Genomic DNA, 27,142 nt, shown 5'->3' on the forward strand with positions numbered 1-27,142 from the left:
CCATCAGTTGTATATGACAGTATATTTTCATTTCCAATGAACACATGGAGACTTTCAGTCTCATTATTTTGGTGGTATCTAAAATTAAAATAAATTTGTTCTGTTTTAATATTTTTCACTAGTATTTTATATTTGTTATAATTCTTGGTATAGGATCAGATTTTGATTTTAATACATGAAATACTGTATAGAAATACTTGCCATAATTTAACATTATTCTCTACACAAAGCTGATCTGATTTTGGAACGTTTACAGAATTTGAAATAGGTATTAGGTCAGTTAATAAGCACGGTTATAAAATATGATTATAAAGATGGAATTTTTGAAATGTTCATATTTTTAAAGAGGACTTAGTTTTTTTTTGTAATTTAAGGAAGGCTATTGGAGAGAAAACACTGAAGTTTCTCCAGAAGCCAACAATAGTATTATGAAAATTATTTAACATGTATTTATTTGAGTTAAATGAATTTACTTTCCAAACTTGTTTTATTCAGAAACTGAATCAGAAAACTGCTGACTTTTAACTAGTCGCATGTGAGAAATTAATTTCTTAAACTATTTTTGAGTGGGTGAGCCCTGTAAACCCTCTAATACACAAAAGTGTATCAAAGTACATAAAACGCTTTCATTAATATTCTCATCTTGTTTGGATACAGTGTATCTTCTAAGTGTATGAAATAGACACACATGTACATGCATGTTGACATGATGTCCTTTGTATGCTGTTAAAAGCAGTTCTGAGTGAAAACTTCTGATGTCTGCACTTCATGGATTTAGGGAGAAATCCCAGAGCTCAGGGTACAAACAGACATGTGTTCTGTGTGTTACGAGGCATTTAAACACAAGCTCTCCGAACAGAGAGCACTGTGGAGAAATGGATGGTGATGGATGCTGATGAAGCTTCTGTTTGCCTCATTACAAGTCCAGCTGAAGGTCAGCGTCACCCTAGATCTCCAGGGAAGGGTGCATCACAAGATGCCTAAGCGTTTATTTCGCGTACACGTGGATTAAAGTTTACTGGGCTTACTGCTGTCCCTATTCACGGACCTGCTCATTACATAGTTCATCAGATGAGTACGCTGATCTGCATTTTATATTCTGTTAGAAGGTCAGTGGTGTGCACCCGAAACCCCAGCACCCTGTGGGGAGTGATGAGTTCCATTAAGAGTTGTAATTCTCAGAAATGTGCTATTAGTCTCCTCTATGTTGTGACCCAATGATCTCACCATCAGGCTCCAAAGTATGTGGCACGGGCTGGAAAGAAGTTTGCTTCTCTGCCAGGACACAGGTTAGGGGTACAGAAGGGAGTCCAGTTTGGGCTGATGGCCTGGTCCACGCTTTGTTTACTCGGGTGTCTGTCCCTGTGTCTCGGTCCTTCTCTGCATCATCGTAGAGAGCTCACCCCCAAGGTCCCACTCCAACCCGGGAAAAGAGGAGGTGAGGGAAACACTCTTCCACCCCGCGGGCTGCTGACTCTGCGTTCTTATGTGGGATGAGGGGCCCCGGGAATCTCGGGGATGTCTTTCCTAAGAAATGGGAAGATCCGTACATATTTCTGATTGCAAGATAGTTAGAAAATGCATCCATGTGTGTTGAATTTTATATCCTCTTTAAGTTATCATCTGTCACAGTAACTAATTTCAAGTCAGGTCAACAATTCATCCAGCCCATTAGTTAAAGTTACTGATCATTTTCATAAAAATCAGGGCCTTCCAGGGCACCATTTCACCGTCTTGTCCGGAGGCTCATCTGCACCATCCCTCGTGTTTCCCTTATACTGCGGACGGTGAGCTACACGTGTGCGACGCGGTGATGAGCAAATATCATGTTGATGGCAGAGATCCACGTTACTGATCAGGGGCTGTGAGACTCTCAGAATCCTCTTCCCGTAGAGACTCTCTCAGTGTCTCTGCCCGGTTGAAAGACGTAACAGATGAGAGAGGAAGACTGGGTCTGGTATTTTCTAGCCAGCTCCCTCGGATTTGGGAAAGCTGGCTACACAGCAGGTCACACCCCCTGTGTCCCCAACCCTGGTGTAAAATGATCAGCCTTGCAGAGAGCAGAATCTGTCTTCCCTGTAAGACACCAGGGATTCCTGATCCAGAGCTTACGGCAAACGCTCTTTGACAATTACATTGTATGAAAATTACATGCGTGTGCGAGTAATTGGCAAAGGTCCGGTGCATGCTGTAGGAGCTCAGTGGTCAGTGCCCCCGTGCAGTCTGGTTCAGAGTGGCAGGTGTGCCGGGTCTGGCATTGCCCCCGTCCCTGGTGTGTCATACTCACCTGGTATCCTGCACACCTGTGACCTTCGAAATGCATTATAGCCCGCACCTCTGTCTCTTTGACGTTATTTGGCCACCGTTGCCTTCTCTGTAGATTATCTTTCTAAACTGGACTTTGCCACTGCAGGAGAGCCCAGTCCCCATTTCAGCAGACTCTCCTAGACCTGCCTGCATCCACACACGAGTCCCTTCACACTTGGTAATTCTGAGAAAATCTGCAGCAGTTCCTTCCAAACCAGAGTGTTTGAATCTCTTTCCTCTGTTCTCGAAATTGCGTTCTGAGCTGGGCTGCAGACAATGGGGCGTTCTCTTTGTAGTTTCAGGGTGTTTACTTCTCAACCTTGCAGCTTCATTTAACTAAGTTATGCTGTGAGATTTAAGCAGCCCGTCAGGGGCGTGGCAAAATGTCAAGAAATTGCCTCATCTGACTTGAATTCGTCGTATCTTTCTTGACCCTTCAAACCTTAGATGAGTTTTTGTGTGGCCTTTGTAAAACTGGAGGGGAAATCCGGGAAGTGTGCCGTTGTTCCCACCAGCCCTCGTGCACGGGGGCCGCTGTTCAGAGGGCAGGTTTGCGGTGAGTTTCGAGAGCTTTCTTCTCTCCCTGTCTCTTCCTTATTTTCCTGGTTCTCCCTTTCCCTACTGCTGCTCTCACTCGGGGCCGTGTACTCCAGGGGGAAGAGAGAGGACTTCTAACATCGTTCGGGGGTGAGTTTGTAGGTCCCACATAGCTTCCCACCGATCCAATCTGCGGGCTTGCCTTTCTTTTTCCAAACAGGTGAGTCCTAATCATTGACGTGAAGGTGAACCGATTCAAGATGCACGTAAAGGCAGCTTTCTGTTTTTTCTCGGCGTAGTTGAAGCTCTGCGTGAGATGTAGGGCCTTTCCTAAAAAGGGAAGAATCGGCATTTCTGATAAAGACTCTGAAATTCCACTTCTTAGGAAATCCGAATTTTCCCCCAAGGCCGATTTGTGCCTCTCTTCTTCCCTTAATTAAGTCATGTGTTCGAGACGTAGTTTACAGAGTCTCCACGGAACTGTGCTGTTGCAGGTGCGGGAGAGAACTGCCAATCGGGGAACTAAGCCTCTGCTCTCTTTCTGCTAATTCAAAACAGTGGTGGTGCCAGAAAGAAATGAGCCCAGTAAGTGATACAAAATAGTAGGAGGCCAGAATGGAGCTATTTTAGGTAAACTGAATGGGCGAGACCTCGGAAGAACGCTGTTCGTAGATCGGAGACAGGAACCGTAGGAACCATCCTAGAACGGCCTGGATCCAACAGGGTGAGAGTTTGCCAAAGCCCCGAGGAGGGCAAGAGCTTTGCATCATCTAAAGCCATAAAGAAGGCCTTTATGGCTGACGCACAGTGAATCTTTTAGGGGCTGCGGTCAGAGAACTAGCGAGGGGCTGGACCACGCTGGCGCTGCTGTCCCTGGTCCGGAGTTGGGGGTTTGTCCCGATGCTCTAGAAGAGCAGGAGCGGATTCAGTCAGGGGGCACCACACATTTGACTTGTGTCCTCAAAGTGCCCTACTCGCTTGCTGAGGATGGAGGATAAAGTTCACAGTAAGAGTGACACTCGCTATCAAAGAGGCGGACACAGTGGACTGGAACAATGAGCTGCTCTGAACTTCAGGTGGGAGTCACAGAGGAGAGAACGGGCGGGGCAGGGTGCTCGGGAAATGACTTTGACAATGGGTGCGTCTGCAGGATGGAAGACAGAGGAGAGCCTGTGAAGGCACCCGGCTGTGGGTGGGGGGTTGCTCCTTGTGTCCCCCGCGGGGGTCTGGGTTAACCGTTCTTAGGCCAGTGTGCACGTCCGTGGAAATGACAGTCGAGTAAGTGGGTGGTGGGTGCAGGGCGAGGCCCTCCCTGTTGGGTGGAGACCAGCGAGGGCGGAGGCTGGATGGAAGGTTCAGGGTCAGCGGGGGAGCGTGCGAGCCAGGTAACACCCAAGCAGAGAAGGGGAGGCAAGCCAGTCGCTCTGATGTCAGCGGGGAGGTAGAACCCATTTCCATGGTGCCATTGTTTCCAGAATAAAGGCCATCGTTAACTGGGATCCTGGCAGTTTCCTCTAGGGGACAACTCCATAGAGCAGCGAGGTTTCTGGGCTGAGAAGGGAGTGTGCGGTCTGAGTCAGAGAGCGGTCTCCATCCGGGATTCCCCTCACCTGCTCATCTCTCCCACCTGCCCCACAGGGTCCTGTGGGGATTTGGGGACCTAAGTCCTTGTGTCCCTGTATGTGCCATTTAATTACTGCTCGGTCCCCTCCTCAGTCTGAGAATTAAATTTAAATAGGTAATGTTGTTCTGTGTGTATACACAGAATAGAATTAACCTTCATGTTATATACCAATCTTATCCATACACTGGTTCCTTGTTATGATGGAATTATATCGAAAAGTTGTTCAGAAATTAAAAAAACTTGAAGTTTGCTATAAATGTGTATATATAATTTTTTTAAAATAAATGCTATCCTATATATATAGTACTTGACAGAAAAATATGCTTTACCTTTCCCAGAAGATGCTCTTTTTAATAAAGCTTGAGCTATTAATATGAATTCAATCATGAAAATAACTTTTAGGTTCAAACGAACATGAAAATCATAAATTAGTAATATACTAACACCTGGTAAGGTGAAACTGCTTATGTCCATAACTTTAATTAAAACTATTTTTAGAAGGTAACTGCCGACACATAAAAGAAAAATTAAATCAGGTTAGACTGAGTGACAGCCAAGAATTCATTAATCAGAAATAACATATAATGCCACATGGCTTTATAAATTGTTAAATACCTTTCCTGATTTTCTGTACATAGAACTTCAAATTGGAAGTGATTTTAAAGTTGAATCTTCACAAAACCCAAAGTTTCTATCTAAATAAAATGATAGAACCATTGTATTAATTTATATTCATTTTCTTAAATAGGAATTTAATAGATTTGATTTGAATTACTCAAATGTGTATTTTTCTGTGCAATTGATAAGAAGTGTGTGTGTGTGTGTGTGTGTGTGTGTGTGCGCGCGCGCACATGACGACAGGCGTGCAGGTCCTAATGTCAGAGAGTAAAAAGACAATAAAGCACTGCCCAGAGCCTGAAAGGGAAAGCGGCCGATGAGAGAAGCGTCCCTTTGAGTGTCTGAAAATGACCTCCAGGTGTGTGGTCGCGCCTCTGTCTTTTGTAGGTCACCTGGGTCCTCGTGTTTCGTTTTCGTCTTTGGATCTCTCGGTGACTGACTTGAGGGCCGGTTTACCTCTTGAGCATGATTCCTGCTGTCGTCTTCTTCCTACAGGCGACTCGCCGTTTCCCCAAGTCCCCGCTAGTCGCGTGTGCAGTAGCGAGGCTCCTTGTGGCGCGGTGGGCGCTCTGGCCCGAGCCCTCGCTGCACCTGCTTCCCGGGGGGCCGCCCGCTCCCCTGCAGGCTCCGCTGGCTCCTCACTCCTGCGCCGCACAGCATTGTGACTCGAGCATCAGGAGCTCGTCCGACCAGGCCGGGTCCCCACCCCCGGCCGCTCTCGCTGTCCGCTGATGGGCATGAACGCGGCTCTGTCTTCAGTCTCCGCATCCTTGAAACGCTTCACCGGCTCATATCCGATGTAGCTGATCATCTGTCCACCTGCCTCGTCCTGCAAGGACCATCTTCCCTTCGGAGAGTTGGAAACAATAAGAGCCGTCTCCCTCTTTGTCCCTGAGCTAGCTCATGCTGCAGGAGCGGGGCCACGGTCCCAGCCCCTCGGAGCGGCCCCCGGCTCGCTTGCCCTCGCCGCGTCTCCACGGCCAGGTTGGCGGTATCGGGGCCGCCAGATGAAGGCGCCCTCCCCTCCTTTCCCGCCACCTTCGTGGTTACCTGCATACAACTCCCCGAAAGATGACGTAGCAGCTTCTCTTGTAGACCTCAAGGTAGCTCAGGTAAAACACCACAAGTAAAAACACATTAGCCCCCAAAGTTAAAGAAGGCTAGTCTCAGATCCCAGAGTGAAATTTAAAAAAATAAATAAGTTAGACCTTGGAGTTGGGGAGGGTTAGACAGGTGGAAGTTCCTGGCTGAGACCAGTTCTAGTTGTTGATCTCAGCTTGAGAGAGCTGCCTTGTCACAGGGGACCCTGTCCAGGGAGCCTCCCACACCTAACACGGGGCTCCGGCCTCTCTCATTGGAGGCAAGGCTGAGCAGCCAAGTCAACCCCAGGGCTCTCTGTGGGGTGGGCTGAGGCCCTTGTCAGGACTGCGCTGCAGTTCCTGTCCTTTTTCTGCTCAGTCCTGTTTCTTCTCCTCCTCACGAGGTGTATCCTGCAAGCCCTGCCGGGTGAACCTACTCCCAAAACTGTGTTAACGGTGGGTCCCGGGGATCGAGGCTGGAGCTTTGCTCACTTTGTTAGAGAAACCCACGAGGCCCAGATGGACTTACGCTCCCCGTGACTCTGCTCGTCAGTGCTAGAATCACAGGGAAAAGGAAGCCGCCTGATGTGGGCGAGCTCTTTCCCCCTCTGGAGGGGTCACTGGCCGCAGAATGAGGCACTGTCATTACGCCAGTGTGAGCCTCTTTATGGTCAAGAACCACTGAGTTTCAAATATAAGAAAGTTGAGTGGGTGTTTCTGTAGCTCGTCTTAAAGAGTGTCCTACCAAGGCAATGATAATTGAGCACCGCATTCTGTTTAATCTCTCAGTTTGGCATTAATCTTCTAAGGTGCTTTCTCAGAGTCCCCCTTGGTTTTCACATTTTTCAGTTTGCAGGAAGAAGCGTTGAGAAAGGCATCAGACCTTAAATACGTCTGAAATACCGGCTGTTTTGCAACATCTTAAACTTTTATAACGGATGAGTCATCCTAATTGTCATTGTATTTGTTACTGTCGAGATGGAGAAGAAAATCGGATATCACAGAGGGAGACAGACAGCAGGCTAGAGAGAACAAGAACCCAGTTTCTGGTTCTTCAGCTTTTCTTTTTTTTTAAGATTTTATTTATTTGACAAACAGAGATCCCAAGCATGCAGAGAGGCGGTGGAGGGGGGCGTGAGCAGGCTCCCCGCTGAGCAGAGAGCCCAATGCGGGGCTCGATCCCAGGACCCTGGGATCATGACCTAAGCCGAAGGCAGAGGCTTTAACCCACTGAGCCACCCAGGCACCGCACTGTTTTTGTTCTTTGTATTAAACTATCTCCAAATGATTTCTAACATTATTATTATTATTTTTTTTTATTTAAAAGCTTTTCACTTTTCACCGGCCTCTCTCATTGGAGGCAAGGCTGAGCAGCCAAGTCAACCCCAGGGCTCTCTGTGGGGTGGGCTGAGGCCCTTGTCAGGCCCTAACACAATAGGGACATGGTAATTTCCTAGGGTTTGCAGAGGTGTGGGCTCACCTGTGTTCCCTCAGCCAGGTTCCTCAACCTCTCTGGTCTCACCTTCTTTGCAGATAGAGCTGGAAGAACGCCCCTTTGACGAGTTGTGAGGATTCACGTAGCACATCAGACATTTGCTTTCTCCATGTTTCATGTCAGGCTTTTCCGGAAGTCTGCTTGAGGTACACGTAGAGACGCTTCCTTCCTTCAGACTTGCACAACTCCTTCTTCCTCTCACGGGACTCCGTACAAGATTCCGCATGAGTTCTGAGGACACTGCGCTGTGCTCACTTGCACACCCATGCCCTACCTCCCAGACAGCAAGCCACCTCGGGAGTGGGATCTGTGGTGTCTGCACACTTGCAGCCTCACCACTCATCCTGACTTGGAATGCAGTGAGGACTGCTTGGAGGAGGGGGCGTGAGATATCTTGACATCTTTTACCAGTGTTATTGAGGAATAACACCTGTTTTTTCCTTTGACACTTCTTAGGATTCATTGGCTTTCTCTGCTCCAGGTGCTCATGATGGAGGCCTAAGAGATTTTTTCTTCTTTTAGGCTATACATGCTGTACGCTGTAACTCTCTACCTAAGCATAGGTTTTGATGCATCCCCCGATGGCAGTGTGCCGTTTTACCATTTCAACCTGTTCAAGTATTTTCAAATATCCCTTATGACGTCTTGTTGAGGCGTTAATTAATTAGAAGGTGATTGCAAAGGCTGTGCCAGCCTGGTTTTCTGTATGCTTTCTCACTGATTTTTTGTATGCTTGCTCATTCAATTACGAGGCTTATGTGGAAATCTCCAGCTATCATTTGGTTTTACCCATTGTTTTTTTGCAGTTCTATCAGTACTTACATCATGCCCTTTGGGGATTTGTTATGAAGCGCATACATGTTTAGGACGGCTATGCTCACTCTTTTATCATCATGAAATAAGCTTCTTCATTCCTGGTAATACTTCTTGCATTAAAACTGTTCTGTGTGCTATTAGCACAGCAACTTGAGTGTGCTTTTGCTGAACATTCTGTTCTTTTGGTTGCACTTCCCATCATTTCGCTTCTATCTACTCCTGTCTTTATATTTCAAGTGTGTTTCTTCAAGTCAGCATGACATTGGACATTGCTTTATTCTGAAATCTCACCATCTTTACCTATTTCTTTTTTTCTTTTTCTTCTGTTTAGTTAACATGTCTGATCTTGCTTGAGCACACGGAGTACAATTATTATGCCTGTTTTAATGTTAGCTACTAATTCAACCACCTGTGTCATTTCTGGCTGAGATTTTTTGTGTGTGTGTTTTTTTTTTCTCCCTCATTAAGGATTGTGTCTTGCTTTTTTTGCAAGCTTAGTTTTTTTTTTTAAGATTTTATTTATTTATTTGACAGAGAGATCACAAGTAGGCAGAGAGGCAGGCAGAGAGAGAGGGAGAGGCAGGCTCCCCACTGAGCAGAGAGCCCCATGTGGGGCTCGAACCCAGGGTCTTGGGATCATGACCTGAGCCGAAAGCAGAGGCCTTAACCCACTGAGCCACCCAGGTGCCCCAAGCTTAGTAATTCTTGACTGGACACCAGCCCTGGAGAATCTTACTTTGGTGGGTGTGGGACGTTTTTGTATTCCCAAAACCGTTCCTGAATTTTCTTTTCGGATGTAGTTAAATTTCTTGTCTCTGTCTGGTCCTTACTGGGGCTGCTTTTGAAGACTGGAGGAAGGGTGAGGCGAGTTGAGGGTCCGGGGTGACTGCTGTGAGTAGGTGGTCACTCACATACGGTCTCTGCAGGTGGGGGCCTGGGTGCACGACCCCAGCAGGGAGTGGTGGGCATCTGGCTAGCCTCCCCCTACTCTGGTCTTGTGCTGTTAAGATTTCTAAGACGAGATCTAGGTAGCACTCTAGAGTGATTTTCTTCCCCCACCCCTGAGCTTTCTAGTACTCTGTTCTCTGCGTAGCGCGTGTTGAAGATTTCTGCTCTGACTGCTGGGAGCAGGCAGTCTGCTCAGCTCTGCGAGCATTCTGGGCACTATTACCTGTTATCTATTGGTCATTCGTTCACTAGACTGGGGTAATTGTCTGTCCATGCATAGGTCAGTACTCACCTGGAATGCAACAGGGCCCCCAGTCGTTCTCTGGGTGCCTCCCTCTGTGACTTTTAGCTTCTTTGACCTGCCCCATTCTTGTCTCTGTGTCATTCAGGAAGACCGCTGGGTCAGCCTGGGAGTCCGTGCCCTGTGCCTTGGGCATGCAAGTCTCTCCAGGCAACAAAGCCAGAGAAATGGTAGGGACTGTCTCATCATCTCAGGGATCATGTTCCAGCCCTGCATGATATCCAGTGCTTTGAGGGTCGGTTTTTGTTTTTCATAAATTTTGACTTTTTTTCCTTAACTTGATTAAGGCAGGAAGGTATATCCAGCCCTCGATACCTCAACTTAGTGGAAAGAGGAAGTGTTCTAGTCAGTTTTCAGTTCTTCCTTATTGGAATTACCAAATGAGCCATGACTGAGAAAGAGTTTGGAGCTGTTTCCTGGAGTCAGTGTATTTGAATTTGTTACCCACCCTTCATGTTGCTGAGTGCGATATTAACCTCTGGAATGGACACGTGATCCTTGTTACATGAATGTCACATGTTAGCCGGCGGCGTGGTAGTTGGGCAAATGCCATTCTGAGCAGGCCTTGCGCTGTTGCTAGTAACCTTGCTCTCTTTAAGGGAACGTGTACAAGGGGTTGTGGTCGTATTTGTTTAAATTTCCTTTACAGATTTTAGAACTACTTTCACCTTATCTTTTCACAAAAATTGAGACATTTGTAATCAATGGAACATTCGTTTGTTGAATATAAACGTCACTTCTGAGAAGAAGAAAGAAAAATGGTCTTAAAAGTGATTTACGAGTTAATGATCATGTCTATAATCCACCACGTGGCTGGAGGTTATGCAAATGGACCTGGCGAAATTCATGCGTCTGTCATTTCCTTTCTGATGGCTCCGTGACAGTTGAAAAGCACATCTTGTGTTGTTCCTTATTGCTCTGCGTATCAGTCACATGATGAATTTTCGACCTTTGATATTAGCAGGCATCCATGTGTCCATGATTATTTTTCAGTTTGACTCCTGGGCTCTCTGTTTGGTCTTACTCTCAACTTTTGGTCATTTTTCTATGGAGTTGAATGATTGCCGGGCTCCTTAATTTCGGGTATTGTAGAGGATTTAAACATGAGCTCCCGGGCGCCTGGGTGGCTCAGTGGGTTAAGCCGCTGCCTTCGGCTCAGGTCATGATCTCGAGGTCCTGGGATCGAGTCCCGCATCGGGCTCTCTGCTCGGCAGGGAGCCTGCTTCCCTCTCTCTCTCTCTCTGCCTGCCTCTCTGACTACTTGTGATCTCTCTCTGTCAAATAAATAAATAAAATCTTTAAAAAAAAAAAAAAAAAAAAAGGGCTCCCAACCTGTTTCCCTTCAGCTTCTTCTACTCTTACTTCCCCAGTCAGAAGAAACTTTATGACTTTCGTGGTCCTTCTTTTCTTGTTGACTCTAGAGTACACCCATGGACACACTCCACGGATTTTAAAACAAAGAGCATAATCTGTTTGAACAAAAATGATCATGTTCTCATACTGCCTCATTGGCCATCATGGTCCTATTCATGCCTTCTCTTTTGTTGGGTCACCCTGTAGAAATTCTTCCTAAGGTTGCTGCTTCCTCCTCTCTGTTTTTCATTTAACTCTTTTTGTTCTAATTTTGCAGTAATTTATTCCCGGATTAATACCTGTGTTGTTTGAGATAGCAAAGGCCCCGCTGTAGCTCCAGATCAGAAAAATTTAGACAACGTCTGCCTTTGACTTAAAAATAGAAGACCATGAGGTCTTCTCATGGTTGGTTGAGCATCCAACTCTTGATTTCAGCTCAGATCTTGATCTTGGGGTCATGAGTTTGATCTTCTTGTTGGGTGGATCCATGGTGGGTGTTGAGTCTACTCAAAAAATAAAAAATAGGAAGACTATGAAAGGATCCATTGCACAAAGTTAAGTGATATAGTAACCCATGTTATTATATCAAGCAAACCTCCATTGAGAAGACTACAGATTTGAAGACACTTTATTATTTCTTTTGATGTTGACATGTTTGTAAGAAAGTTGATTATAGTGCTGAAGAAGAGAAATTCTGGATCCGGCATTTGCAAATCCTACCACCAGTACTTCCAGCTGTGTGGCCGTGGAGAAATTACTTAACTTCTCTGTGCTACAGTAGCTTTCTTTATTTACAGAAATAGGATAATAATAGTACTTACTTCATGCATACTGTTAATAAATATAACCCATGTCTAGCTCATAGTATGTGCTGTTGTATTACTATTATTATTACGAAGTATTATTACTTAGTAATTATTACTAATTATTATAAGTATTACTATTATTATTATTACTATTATTATAACAATATTAGTCATTAGTTATACTATTAGGAATAGTAAAGTAAAATTAATATGGCTAAAAATAGAATGGAATGTCTTTCTTTTTGGTTTCCTATTTTAAGGACAATATTGATTCCCATGGACTTTTACTAGCTTTGTCCTTTCTGAAGTCGGTATGTATTAGAAGCTCTGCATACTTGTAAGTTTCTGTTATTTCCCTGAAGCGCCCATGGTGCATTGCACCTGGGGAAAATCAGAATTGTGAATGTCTGTTAATCCCTCCTTCTGTTCCGGACATCATGTTAACTGTTCAATCTGTATTTCCTTTGGTTTCACACACACCCATCTGATGAAGTTCCAGAACCTAAGTCATGTTTGGTGGGGTGAGGTTTGGAGCTGACGACTAAAGAAAGAATTCTTAAGACATCTTTGGTGCAAAATGGTGGTTTATTAAAGCACGGGGACAGGACCCGTGGGCAGGAAGAGCTGCTGCTGCCCCGGGTTGTGAGGAGTGGCTGGTTATATACACAGGAGTTGGGTAGGTGAGGACAAAGGGGTGTTCAGAAGGGCTATTGGGGTAAAGAATACTATCAGGATATTGAAGGCTTAGTTGCTATCAAGCCAAGGCCACTTTCCCTCTAATGAGGCACTAACATAAAGACAATTGGGAGTCTCCTGGTGGAATGTTACATTCCTGCTATCAAGCGTCCTTGTGAGTGAGATTTAGGTCTTAAAAGAAATTTAACTTTATTTACTTTTCCTTCTACCTCCATCTCCTTCGGTTTTTTTATGGAGGGGAGGGTGACGTAAGGGCTTGAGGAACTGAGTTATGTATCTTTGGAAATTGGGCTATTGATAAGGCAACTTCTTTGTTGTAAATCTCAAGGACATTTGTAAACCAAGAGAGACTCCTGCCTTGCAGGACTGTGATCTCTGCAAGATAACCATTTGCTCTTCTTTTAGGGCAGTCAGGGGTGCCTGTGAAATGTCACACATATTACCAAGGGGAGTGGGTGGAGAGGGGGTGCAAGGCGCCAGCCCCTGCTCCGTTCTCAGCCAGGCTCCTGCTCCCTCATCACATCCATAGGCTTTACATGTCCTCTCCCCATACAAGACACAGAAACTGAGATTTAAGTCATTGGCCCCAAATTCCAGGCCATTTCTGAAGTGGAAACACAAGTCTGAGAGCCCGTCCCCTTCCCATACCCCCGCACACGGTACTTCCCTTGCTGAATGTCCGCCGCTACAACTGCTGCTCTTAGAGGTGAACTTTCCTTTCGAATCTGGCCAAATCTTACCAATTTCTACCTTGAAATGTACATAAAACTCACGTTGCCGTTTGGTTCAGTCCTAGAGCTCCTGTCACTGTTCAGAGTAATAGTTTTCCCGCGGCATTTCATCCTCACTGATCCTCTACCATGAATAGTGACTGGGAAAGGTGGTATGTGTTATTGCGTCTCCCGAGCGGTCCTTGGGGGTTTTCTCACGCCACGACCCCCTCTCCATCCTCCTGCTTTAGCAGCCGTCCGTGATTTAGAGAGTCTGTACTGAGAAAAGAGGTCAGGTGTCAAGATTTGTCAGGATTTATGGGGTTTTGCTAGTTCCAAGATTTTTTAAAGTCTCTGAAAATTAGATAACCCTATTTTTCTAATCACTCCCCAAGGCTGTGGGAGGGGGCACAAAGAGTCAGGGACACCCACAGCTCCTTAGTTTACATTTCAAGTGCTGTGTGTCACGTGGGCACTCCAGGTTTTGTTTCCTTAAGCTGCAGGGAGACTCCTAGAAAGGCAAAGTGTAAACAAACCATCTGACATACACCCTCTGGGACCCGGTTTCCAAAGGATTGCGCGCCCAGTGGCATTTCACTGATTGTGGCAAGCTGTGAAAAACGCTGCCTCTCCCCCCATGGATTCCAAACTTCCATTCACTAGCCTTTGGTCCCGTTCAGAATGAATATGAAAGCTCTATTTTATTTCTGCATCATTGTGGTTTTGCTTTTCTCCTGGAAAAGGAGTTGACAGGAAGCCCGTTTCATCACTTAAACAGTCGGGGTCAAGGTTCTAAGGAAAGCCTAATGAAGTCCCTGAGTTGTGACCAAGACGCTTGCCAAACCAAATGTGTCAGGGCGGGAATTTCCGTGAGTGTAATTAGAATGGCAGCCTGTGTTTCAAGCCCTGGGTGTGCAGACTTGGCTTTGTGCGGTCCGAAGGAATGAGACCTGCCTTAAGAAGGAGGAACTGTGCCCAGAGCTCCTTTCAAGAAATGCTTTCCCATTACCAAATGCATGCGTTGGGTGCCGAATTCCCATCACCCAAATAAGAATTTCTTTCTTGAAGCGTCCATGGGAAAGAGTGCAAATTACTTCAAGAAAGGATTTAAGGGAATTAAAATTAGAGTTCCAGTCAATTCAATAAGTATTTACTAAATACTTAATGTGCGCTCATTACCATGGGAGACACAAAGGGACATTCACTATCTTCAGGGGAACTGGGTAAAAAATTAGTTAAAATGAAATTGGCAGAAATGCCGTTTGGATGGAGTTTCTGTTAAATTACGCTTTCCCAGCCCTGGATTTTTGTGTGTTGGCCAAGTTTTACGTGCCGTGGCCTTTCTCGCTAGCATCGTTCACATTTTTTATTATTTTTCCTAAAATCAAGTTCATTGACAATAAAATACTCATTCCTCAAGTCAAAAATTTATAACCTCGTCCTACCAACCAGTGACACTGAATTTTTCAAGTTAGCGTTTGATCACTTTTCCCATCTGCGCGGCCCAGACCCAGAGAAGCCCGTCTCTGCCCGTGGCTCTAATGGGTACGGCCGGCGTCAGTAGCGCCACCGTCTCGCTGACAGTCAGCAGCTGCGCCTGAAGAAGACCCTTTACTCCGTGTACACTGTTGGAGCTGCCGTGCTCATCGGAGGCACCTTCCACGGGTTCCTCTGTTTTCTCTGGCGGTCAGTGACTTTGAACGTCCGCATTACAGAGTCCTCCCCTAGCCTGGTGATCCAGAATGGCCAAAACGATCGTTCTGTCCGAATGCCCACAGCTGTCTGTTTCCAAATGCTGCGTTCAACTCTGTGAGAAGTTCTAAGACTTGGAAGTTTTCTTTTCAGAGGCCCACTTTGGGAGATCCCGGTTTTCAGGAATGATTTTTCTTCTTTTTTGTTTTTTTTCCCTTTTTTCCTTAAACATTTCAAAGTCCATGCAATTCCACACGTCCTAGCGATATGATTGCACAGCCAACTTTTACCTACAACCTCTCCTCCACTTTTCTTTCAGTGTAGTAAATAGGTATCACATAGGATGGCGTTTGCTCAAGAAGCAGCATCGCGTGCAGTCTCTCCTATTGTATCGCCGTTACTCTGGTCTTGCTGTGCAAAAGTCAGTTATGTTACCTGCACCAAAGCTAGTCACTGAAATGATTTCTTGCTATTTTCAATAGAGAAGTAGATAGAAAAGTTGTATCAGTCACATTTAGCTTTCAGAGTAGCTAATGGGGTTTTTCCACTTCTGAAAGTTATCACGCGTTGTGGTTCTCTGTAGCTGGTTTTAACGTTTTTAATAGATTTACTTTGATGACTTTTGTCTTCGGGGAAACAATTTATCTGGACATATTCTAAAGTGAAACTATGTACCTTCTCATAAGTCTTTATACCATTTAATGTAAATAATAAAGGTGTCTTTGAAAAAAAAAAAATCAAGATGGGCAACTGGCTTGTTCAGCATGTTAATTGGCTGACTTTGGCTCAGGTCATGGTTCTGGGGTCCTGGGATCCAGGGCCCCACCTGGCTCCGTGCGCAGCTTTGCCTGCTCTCACTTTCTCTCTGCCTGCTGCTCCCCCTGCTTGTGCTGTCAGATAAATAAATAAAATCTTAAAAAAAAAAAAAGGCAAGGAAGGATTTGTGAATTCTAAATATTCTTGCAGCAGGAAGGAAAACCCCAAAAGCATTCATATGTACATATTTCCCCCACCCCCATCTCTCTTTTCCCATTGGTGGTGGAAATTCAGCCCCCCCCCCATCTCTGGCTTTCAGATCCTGGACTGAAGTGGTCCTCCTAGCTAAAACTGAAACTTTCTACCTTAGAAGTGTTGGAGACAGAACAGTAGAACAGTGTTTTTAAACAACATTTTTTAAAAAAAAATTTATTGCCTTAGTGATAGAGAATGTGGAATTAAATACAGACTTTCTTTTTTATAAAAGACAAAGAAGATTGTGGATTATAGTGAATTTTTCTGTTGTGTTGTCTAAACTAACAGGTTTTTGCAGACTGGTTTCACAAATTTTTAAAAAAAATCTAGAGCTGAGCACGCTTTGACTATGTAAACTGATTTCATAAACATGTCAATATTACATATTGAAGTTGTAATATTTGTTCTCTAAGTGTTTTTACATAGCTTAGTTTGTACCTATTTAAGTAATTTCGTAATAATAAAAATCATTTTAGAAATCACAGAAATTCCCTTCCCATTCATTGGGAAAGTTTTATTTCTCAGTTTACAAAGTGAGCAATATTTTGCATTCCTTTATACACATATATCAAAATCCACCCCAGATCTATGTTAAAAATAAAAAAAGAGTAGAGACATAAAATAATTGGTTTATTGGAAATGCTCTTTTGGAAATCATTTTTCAAAAAGATTTTATTTATGAGCAGGGGAGAGGCAGAAGCAGACTCCTCACTGAGCAGGGAGCCAGACCTGGGGCTTGATCCCAGGACACTGAGATCATGACCTGAGCAAAAGTCAGATACTTAACTGACTGAGCCCCCCTCCCCAGGAGCCCCCCAAATCATTTCTCTCTTAAATGGCAGGCCCTTGGTTCACTTCACTACTTTATGATAGCTCTGACTTAGCGATCATAGGCTGAATTTAAACCAGAAAATGTAGATAGGAACCAACAATCATCAGCTTGATCCATTTAACCTAACAGTGAATCAGTTAAGTTCAAAATTATGCTCTGAGTATGGAATGCCGTCCTGTTGATGAGGTTTCAAGGCACTTGAATTAGGCAGAGAATGGTCTGCACAGAAAAGGTGAGCAGGTCCGGAAAGAACAGAACCAAGGTTTTCTCACGGACTTGCTTCGTCAAAACTATTGTAGATAAAACTTTGTTGTCAACCAGACACTATAAATGCATGAAGCCTAACAGTCAAATTGGAATATAATAGTGGTGTGATTTTTTTTTTTAAAGTCTGTTAGATTAACAAATCTTCACTTTATTCCTTAATTCCGTCATCTGTCCCACAAACATTTATTAAGCATTGATTAGTGATGTGTATTTGGTAGTGTTGGTCCTAAAGGAATAAAGACCAACGTGATATGAATATTCGTTTCTGCTGTATTTCTGATCCCAATTTTCTGATGTTTCTGATGCTGTACTTCTGATCCCACGTTTTCAGATGTCCGTGTCCCCACTGTGTGACCCGGCTGCTAACTCCAGGAGACTGTAGGGTCTCCTAATTAGAGAATGATCTAGAGGTCATCAAGAAGGCAGAAGCTAAGCAGAACTGTATTTTTCCTCTCAAACTGCCTTTATTTTTAATTTTTAAAGGATCTTTCAACATGGTTAAATGGTAGATATTCTAAAACATGCATACATTTTCTCTGTTTTTTTCAGGCAAAATGAAAATGTGTTTATACTGGGCTTGCTAATCTGAATCATTCAAATGTAGTACGTATTTTGGGGTAGACGTTGATCTCCACAGAAATATTTTTAACTTTTCTGTTTTTTCTTTTTTTCTTTCAACAGTTTTACCTAGCCACACATGTGGAAATCCGGGGGAAATCCTGAAAGGAGTTCTGCACGGAACAAGGTTCAACATCGGGGACAAGATCAGGTACAGCTGCCTCTCCGGCTACGTCTTGGAAGGCCACGCGGTTCTGACCTGCATTGTCAGCCCTGGGAACGGTGCTTCGTGGGACTTCCCGGCTCCCTTCTGCAGGGGTGAGTCCCAGATGACCAGATGGCGTTAGCAACCCAGAATCAATACATGGCTTTGATACTGATGGTGAAAAAGTTCCCACTGAGTGAAAAGAGTCTCCCTCCCATTGGCTCTTGGCACGCAAGCTTATCCGTTCCTAGAAGTCATGTTCCACGTGACCTAAGTTTGACAAAGCCAATAACAAACTTAGATGATGTTCCTTAAATACCCACATTTTTCTTCCGTCTGTTTCTCAAGTTCATGGTCTTCTGCATAATGTTATCGTTTGCTGTCCTAGCATTCTAGGATTTTCTATGCACATTTATGTACTTCTTGATTTGACGGTTCCTTTTTTATCTTTTTCCTCCTTGAAAATGACAAACACACCTTGATAATTAAAGGATCCCTTTTGAGGACTCTTTCAACTCTCTTAGACCTTTGAAACAAGGTGACTGTAAAAAATAACACTGTATCCAAGTGCTCAGCGACATGATTTGGGGCGAGGTTAGAATTTCTTTCCTGACAGACATGATTTGGGGCGAGGTTAGAATTTCTTTCCTGACACACCTTGTGATTTTTAGCCTTTTCCATAACATTATTTTACTGCTCCCATAACTTTAGGAGTGAGCTTACTGTAACTCTTAAGTTCTGAGTCCTCTGAGAAAAAACTCATCTTAGGGTTTCAAAAATAACAAGTGTGGCCAACCTTTATGACGGCCTTTACCGGGAGGCCAGAGAACGCGCTGACCTGCTTTACTGGGATCGCTCCGATACTCACAGCAACCATGGCAATAATAACTCTAGACGCTCATTTAACAGATAAAGAAACACAATTTGTATTTTCAACATGTCCCAGACACAGGCAGTGGGGTTGAGGCTCACAGCCACGTCTGACTCCAGTCTGGGCTCAGAGCTGGGCACATCCCCAGCCTCAGCCTCCACACCTCGCAGGGCAAAGCCTTGTCACCCACGGGCTTACCGTTTCGTCTGTGCTGCGTAATGGGTACTTTGCTAACTCCTTGCAGGATGGCTTATTGCTGCCCGTGCTACCGTCCTGTTGCCAGGCCCCTGCTGGTGGCTAGTCCGGACTGGTAGCTTCCGTGGTTTCCTGTCTCACTTTCCCAAGCTGGTGTTCCACGGCAGATTCCTTTTGCAGGAGAGGAATCCGAAGTTAAGAAATGGGACTTGCCCGAGGCGTTCTAGCTCACAGTTGATGGAGTTCAGGCACAACGTGTTCCAGGAATTCCTCCACCCTGGGAGAAATCCCATTGGGAATATTTTCTATTCCAAGCGTCTCTTTTTCCTCTGGAAATGCTTACCTCCGCTGCGTATTTCTAAAGTCCATCATCTCTCTCCCTCTTTTTCTCCTTTCCTTTACTGCTGTTACCTATTTTCCATTTTGTCAAAAGGACAGTGTACTCAACACCCAGGCCTTGGTTCCATTGACATGTTGTTCTTCCCGATTCTCCTCAACTAACTGCTGACCTGCCACCAGGCCCTCCTAACTGCGGGCCGTCTTCCTGGTCCCACCATTGTTCCCTCTCAATAGGGAACCGTTGGGTAGTAGATGATAAGTAACCAAACTGCTGGGTGGTAGGTAATAGAGCTCCGGGAAACACGGGCGCTCCCGCGGCTTCCTTCCCTGGTCCCCTGGGTGCCAGCCTTTCCCTTTTGAACCTCACTCATCTCTGTTCCCACTCCCTGGCCATCCTTCCCAGCACGCATGGCCCCTCGCCCCCTCTCTCCCGCAGCCAGACCCCTTCAGGGCCTCAGCAGGTCTGACGTGCCCAGTCTTCATCGTGGCTACGCACGTGCCCCAGGACAGCCCTGGCTTGGCTGAACGGTGAATGTCGTCTGCCAGTGCTCCCGGACACAGGCTGACGCCTCTCTCCCCACGTGCAGTGTTCTGCCCGGGCTCCCGGACACTGGCTTTCCTCACAGCTGCGGATGGCGGCGTCTCTTCTGCTCTGCATTCCTCACACCCCGCTATGAGGCAGACGTCCCCATGCAAGGAGGCTTTATACCACAGAAATGGGCAAACCCGACCCACCGGTTATTGTTTTTTCCTCCCAAAGAATTCCTTCCCAATGTACGACTCCATGCTTAATCGCAAACATTTGCTGTTTTTATCCTGTTACACAGTTTACCTGTTTATCTCCCGTGGGGTCATAAATCTTACTAATTTATCAAGTTGACACTAAAGTCCCAGTTTCTGTCATTTCTTACTTTGCAACCTCCTTTGAGCTTGCTTCAAAAACAAGTCCTCTGCCACAGCATGGATTTTTGTTACCATTTTATAGTTGAATATACTGTCTTAACATCACTTCTTGAATTAGTCTCTAACCTCCCAGGAGATAGTACGGAGTCATACAGGCTTTGTGACTACACCCTGGATTTCCCTTACATTAAAATTTAGCCGGGTCTGTGGCTCTTTCCCCTTACCGCTATCCCTGATCCCCCCCGGGACGTGATAGGGACGTAGAACTATGCTGAGTACCACATAAGGAGTCGTTACAAGCTTGAAAATGTAAGAAGTCAATATTAACAATCGCCCCTTCTTTCTTCCCAAGGAGTTTTCTTCTTAATTGAAGGGTCTTTATCAGTTACACAATTATAAACCTTATAAAGTCAAAGTTAATATAACTTTAAACCCATAATCATTCTTATTCTGTCACCAATTTATTAAATTCCAACTATATTAATATACTTTTGTCAAGATAAATATTTTTCCCTTTATTACAGATCATTACATGTATGCCTCTATTTTGCTTTTCCCAGTGCTTGGGCTAGTAGCAAATTCAAAAGGCATTAAATTAGATACAATTATTTTATGAAACAAATTTGAAAGCTGCAACAGTATGTCATCAAACTGGGTAACTGAATCACCAAGAGAAAAAAAAAACAAAAGACAATGACCTAATTCTTATAAACGTGTAGATGGCATATCTAGGGAAGACATAAATGGATTTCAGTAAAGTGGGCTTAGATTATTTATAAAAATGAAATGAGTATATTTTCTGCTTCCCCAACCTTCCAGCTGTTTAGTTCCAGGAATCACTGGAGGATTCTTCTTGATGATGCTACTTAACCGTAACACCACTATATCCCGTTACAGTGTTTCTTGTGAGTGCCGAAAAATGTACATATTAACTCCCAGGGACAGCATTTAACCTGAACAATGACTCCTAAAGGTGTGTATCATTTCTAGAGTCGTGATACTCTTTAAAAAAAGATGGCAGAACCATGTATTCAATGAAATTAGTACATAACAGAAGAGGAGACCAGCCAGCTCTGCTTCCAATGGATTCCCCTAATTCCTATGACCTGCGTCAAAATGACGTCTTTCCAGGGTGAGAGTCTAGATTGCCTTCTTCTGGAGGCATCCTGTTTCAGTCTTCCCCATTTATCCTGAAGTTTTCAACTTAACATCTGTATCTTAATTTCAGTCCATTATTTCTTATGGCTCCTATGGTCTCTTCCAATCTTGCAAAGATTTGCTGTTCCTGCCTGTGCAAGTCTGGTGGGTTCTTAGCGCAGAAATACAAAGGAGGGAAAGAAGGAAGTAGATAGAATGAATAACAGATGCGCTGAGCTTCGAGTTTAAGTGTCCTCTTCATCTGCTTTATGCTTTCCTCATTATTATTATTGATTATTATTAAATCAAAAAGACTTTAACATCAGAGGCCAGGATATATCACATATTCCTTTGGTCCCCAGGACACTGGAGGGTCATAGAGTATAAAATCCAAAAGAGAAGAGATTGTTCTTGAACGGAAACTGAACAGCAGGGTGTTGTCCCCAGATTTATGGCATGATCAAGAAGGTAGAAAGGAAATCGGTAAGGATCTGCATTTGGAAAATGCTCCTTCATGAGAAACCATTTATCTGATCCCAAACAACCCCATGAGCAAATGGTCCTCACCTCCCATCATCCCAGCATGGAGTGGGTGCGGCCCTCCTTCCTGCCTCTCCGTAGACGCTGCAACGCTCTGATTCTGGACCTCACTTTTCAAGTACAGTGTGATCTTACATCTGCTGCCTTATTCCGTGAGTACAGTCACATAGAGGGTAGGTAGATATAAGAGACATTTGGGGAACTTAGCTATGGCTGGGCATAGAAGAGATTAAGATAGCTTAAGTTTTGTTTTATGTTTTGCATAAATGACAGGGCAGTTGCAACAGGCGTGTGCTATTTGAAATAAGCCAGCTCCAAGAACACGCTAGTCCACTCCAGCCAAAGATGCATGCTCTTTCTTCGCTAAACATCACCTTTGATGTGCCTTGATGCTTTCAATGATGGAACACTTTGTATTTGCAGAGTGCTTTATAAAATAACTTTTAGCAGCTATTACAGAGCTGAGATCCCTGAAGTCATAGCTGTGGACATTATCAATTATAAGCGGTCTTAAATATCTTATTTTTGTCTATTCTGCATTTTACAAATTAGTCTGTATTAACATGTGCACAACTCCTATGAACTCCCATAGAAAGGCATCTAACAATGGCATTTATATAATTTCAATTTGCAAATATGCTGAAGTACATAAATTCATGAACCTGTTTGTATCTGCAGTCACCTTGAGATGTAGGCAGGGGAAACACGGTTATTCTTGTAATGAAAGAGAGGAGGTTTCAAATTGTGCTGACATAGGTTATAAATTTGGGGCTTGGACAATATAAGAAGACAGTTGATTATATCATCCTGCTTTTACTAAAATTTGTTTACTAAAAGTGGCATACACACATAATTTAAAAAATAGTAATAACTTACTACTTATTATAGTAAGTAATATAGTAACTAATATGGTTATTACTTACTATAATAATAACTACTATGAAAAGAAACACCCCATTGAAACTACCATTATGCCACAGATAGTTTGATAACATTTGACTGGTTTTTAAAAAAAATTTATTTTTTTATAAACATATAATGTATTTTTATCCCCAGGGGTACAGATCTGTGAATCACCAGGTTTACACACTTCACAGCACTCACCGTAGCACATACCCTCCCCAAGGTCCTTCACCCAGCCACCCTCTCCCTACCCCTCTCCGCCCGGCCCCCCTCAGTTTGTTTTGTGACATTAAAAGTCTCTTATGGTTTGTCTCCCTCCCAATCCCATCTTGTTTCATTTATTCTTTTCCTACCCCCCAACCCCCCCCCCATTGCATCACCACTTCCTCATATCAGGGAGATCATATGATAGTTGTCTTTCTCTGCTTGACTTATTTCGCTAAGCATGATACGCTCTAGTTCCATCCATGTCGCAAATGGCAAGATTTCATTTCTTTTGATGGCTGCAGAGTATTCCATTGTGTATATATCCCACATCTTCTTGATCCATTCATCTGTTGATGGACATCTAGGTTCTTTCCATAGTTTGGCTATTGTGGACGTTGCTGCTATAAACATTCGGGTGCACGTGCCCCTTTGGATCACTACATTTGTATCCTTAGGGTAAATACCCAGTAGTGCAATTGCTGGGTCATAGGGCAGTTCTATTTTCAACATTTTGAGGAACCTCCATGCTGTTTTCCAGAGTGGCTGCACCAGCTTGCATTCCCACCAACAGTGTAGGAGGGTTCCCCTTTCTCCACATCCTCGCCAGCATCTGTCATTTCCTGACGTGTTGATTTTAGCCATTCTGACTGGTGTGAGGTGATATCTCATTGTGGTTTTGATTTGTATTTCCCTGATGCTGAGTGATGTGGAGCACTTTTTTCATATGCATTTGACTACTTTTTTATTATTATAACTGGTTATACCATTCTTTTTTATCAAATTTTTAATTGACATTTTGCTTTGAGTATTAAGATCTGTTATACTCATCTACATCTTGTTTGTCCTAATTTATTTTTAAGATTCTGTACATTTTCTTTTGTTTCTCCTAATTCAGATTTCTGCCTATTATCTTAAGAATTTAAATACACAGTATATCTTTTTTTCCCCCCAAAGACACAGGCAAGGCTTTAGTGGGGCTACAGCTGAAGCTGAGGGAGGCCTGGCACAGCCAGAGAGCAGTGATGCTGTCTCTCCGAACAGAGCAGAGGCCCTGCTTGTACTGAGAACCTTCCCACTCTGGTTCACGGTGGAATAGTCTGTTAGGGTTCCCAGTCTACTTAGCGGTAGGAGGAAGCCGGAAAAGGGCTTCACCCTGATTGGCTGGAAAGGTTTCATCTTGATTGGTTGGTAGTGACAGGCAATGCCAGCTGCTCACTGGTGCTTTGTGAAACCGCGGTCCTCGGGCTGATATACCAGCCTGCATCCTGGAGCATCCTAGTCTGGCCTTGGGACGGCCGTCCGCCCCCAGTAGCGAGCCAGCAGAGCTTCACGTCCGGACTCTTCAACTCCACTAAGCCCTGTCTTGTCTTAGGATTTCTTCATGGTTGCCAAAATCTGCTCCCAGAATTGATGTCTGAGGGCCAAAAATGCTAGAAACAAGGCCAGACCCCAAAACCAAAGGCCTAGGCGAGGCTTGATCAGGGATAGAGCTCAAGCTGAAAGGAGGCACGGCACTAGCAGAGAGTAGGTAGCTGGCCTTGCCCTTTCTGGTGGACCTTCTAATCCTTACCTCTTGTCTTATTCTCTCGGCAGTAGTAGAACTTTTGCAATATCACAGTTGTTCACATTTACATTTTATGTTATAATCATAAGTCTTTCTTAATTTGTCTAAAGGCTGAAAAGCAATAACCAGTCATATTATTATAACTATGTAAATATTTTTCCACTGCCGAGCTAAGTATTATGCCTGTAATCACGTTGCCTCCTCTATAAGCCAATATCACAACCTCTGTGCCACTCAGAGTTCAGATGAGTTCTTTCTCAGCCTCATTATTCGTAATAATGCCATAATTACTTTTGTTTCACATTTGGACCAAGGCTGCTTTCTATACCTTACTTAGCTAATGTCCTATTAGCAAGTTCCAACGCAAATGTTGTGTGCACATGTTTACCACCACATGAATGTTTCTGACTAGCAACTGGTTCTGATACAATTGATCATCTGGGGGCTTGTGTATCTGGGTTTCCGTGACTTGCCAGCCTTGTCTCCACGCACTTGGCAGCGGGAGGACAAAGCTGGAGTGAGTAGAGCAGGTCCCTGCATGTCCATCGTGTTGGTTAGACTCAGCCCTTGTGTTCACACCTAATCAGAAAGGAGGTGAGGAGTTGGATCTTCCTTGGTCAGGAGGAAGAAGAGACAGATTGGGTAAATGGCTGGCCTGGTCGCACCACGACTGCCTTCCATTGGTCCTAAAATTTTGAATCATCTCTATTTTTCCCCTTGTGCATTAGTAAAACTTACGTGTTGTCAAAATAATACGGATGTCTCCTACTTTACATGTTTGAATTTTTACTAGGAGCAAACTCTGTTCTTCTTCCTGAAGGCCATAGACTTTCTGGTAAACCAGATTGCTTCACATTTCACAGACCATAGCTTTCTGTCCTTCCTGAAGTCTCTGGTTGCCACTGCTCCCAGGTATTGTACTTCCATTGCCCGGGAAGGGCTCCTGCTCCCTGAGCTGTCCCTTAAGCGCTCTGCACTGGCTTCCCAGGCTGTTCCGTCGCCACCCCGCTCACGCTGCCCGCTCCTTCCTAAATCCAGCGTCTTCCTCTTTCATCGGTTCACCTCAAATGGCTTCTTAAGAACTGTTACTTCAGAGGCAAATCCTTTAAGCCTGAGCACGCGTGCAAGTGTTCATGTCTGCGTCCACATTGATGGACACTAGAGATGAGTATAAACTTATACATGGAGAACATCTCTTCCCAGAAGTGTTAAAGCATTCTTGGGTCATTTTAAGTGTATTAGTGTCTTCTGCTGAGGTATGATTTCTCTTTCTGCACACACATCCACACACGCACATGCACGCATGTGCACACGTGTAGGCAATTGGACTTTGAAGTTTGTAACTGAAGGGTTCGGTTCACGTTAAAAAAGTCATGTTTCTTAGGCATATGTCAAAAGAGAAAATGGAGAGGTTTTTAAGAAAGCAAACACATGTGAAAGATTTTTTTGAGGGAAGAAACTATATTTGTAATCTTCTTGGGTAGAAAGATAACACACTCGGTGTAGAAAAACGCCACAGACACACTGGTTCGAGATGAGCTAGGCTGGACCTCAGAGCTGCTTTTGGGTGTGATGTGGCTGTTTGGGGATGTGACGCTCATCACCTTTGCAGGGATTAAGGGGATGTGCAGCTGCCAAATGCCTAATAAAACCCAATTCCTCAGTGTTTAGAACAGTGTTTCCCCTAGAAATATGATGCAAGAATGAGCTGCCACACGTTATTAAAATTTCCCACTAATTACTTTGATGAAGTAAAAAGAAACAGGTGAAATTAATTTTAATACATTTTCTTAACAAGACATAGCCCAAACATGAACTTCCCAACACATGATCAGCATAAACTATTAATGAAGTAGTTTGTGTTTTTTCCACACTCTTCTGGAAAACCTGGTGTGTATGTCACAGTTGCAACATGCCTCAGTGTGGAAGCCGTATTTCACATTCTCATCTGCCACATAGGCTGGTGACGGCTGTTTCCAAGGGCTCAGATTTCCTTTGCAGGCAGAGGAGTTTTAGTATTCTTTGTCCCTGGCACACCGATTGTCAACGCACGTGGAGTCGTGCTGCTGAGTGGGCTTCATTTTCACTTATGATGTAGATTCAGTATAGAGATGTAGGTTCATGATAAGGACTGATAAGAAAATGGGTCTGAAGTACACAAATCTGTGTCATGGTCTGATTGGAATTCTTCCCTTAACTCCGCAGCAAGTGCTGAAGCAGATTTGAGCTGAATGGTATCGGAAAGTAGAGTCTATTTTTAAAATTAGTTTAGGCAAGAGATAAGAGGGAGCTAGCTCTTGATTGATCCGAAAAGGTTTCTCAAAAGGAACCTCATTTCAGATGCCGTCTGACTTGGAGCAAATGACACTGGGTCTAATGAATGAAGATTATGGAAAACTTTGAAGAAGGTGCAGATTAGCTGGCGGTGTAAGCAAAGAATTGGAAACAGCTTTGTGCATGTAGGACCGAAAAGTCTGAACCAGTGGGGGTGAGGGGGTGCCTGGATGGCCCAGTAGTAGCGGAAGCATCTGCCTTCAGCTCAGGTCATGGTCTCCGGGTCCTGGGATCGAGCCCCATGTCCTGTTCCTTGCTCTGCTAGGAGTCTCCTTCTCCTTCTGCCCCTCCCCC

General features: G+C 44.3%; 1 protein-coding gene across 2 annotated transcripts in view; it reads left to right on the forward strand.

Annotated features, from left to right (window-relative positions):
- The window catches only part of CSMD1 (CUB and Sushi multiple domains 1), a 1,947,613-nt gene that overhangs the window by 916,478 nt on the left and 1,003,993 nt on the right, over positions 1 to 27,142 (forward strand). For both annotated transcript variants that reach the window (XM_059156007.1, XM_059156008.1), the window contains exon 4: positions 17,774 to 17,968. In XM_059156007.1, the coding sequence (XP_059011990.1) occupies positions 17,774 to 17,968 (195 nt within the window). The remainder of the gene's footprint in view (positions 1 to 17,773; positions 17,969 to 27,142) is intronic.

This window comes from Mustela lutreola, chromosome 18, assembly GCF_030435805.1.
Source record: "Mustela lutreola isolate mMusLut2 chromosome 18, mMusLut2.pri, whole genome shotgun sequence".
In the NCBI taxonomy this organism is placed as follows: domain Eukaryota; kingdom Metazoa; phylum Chordata; class Mammalia; order Carnivora; family Mustelidae; genus Mustela; species Mustela lutreola.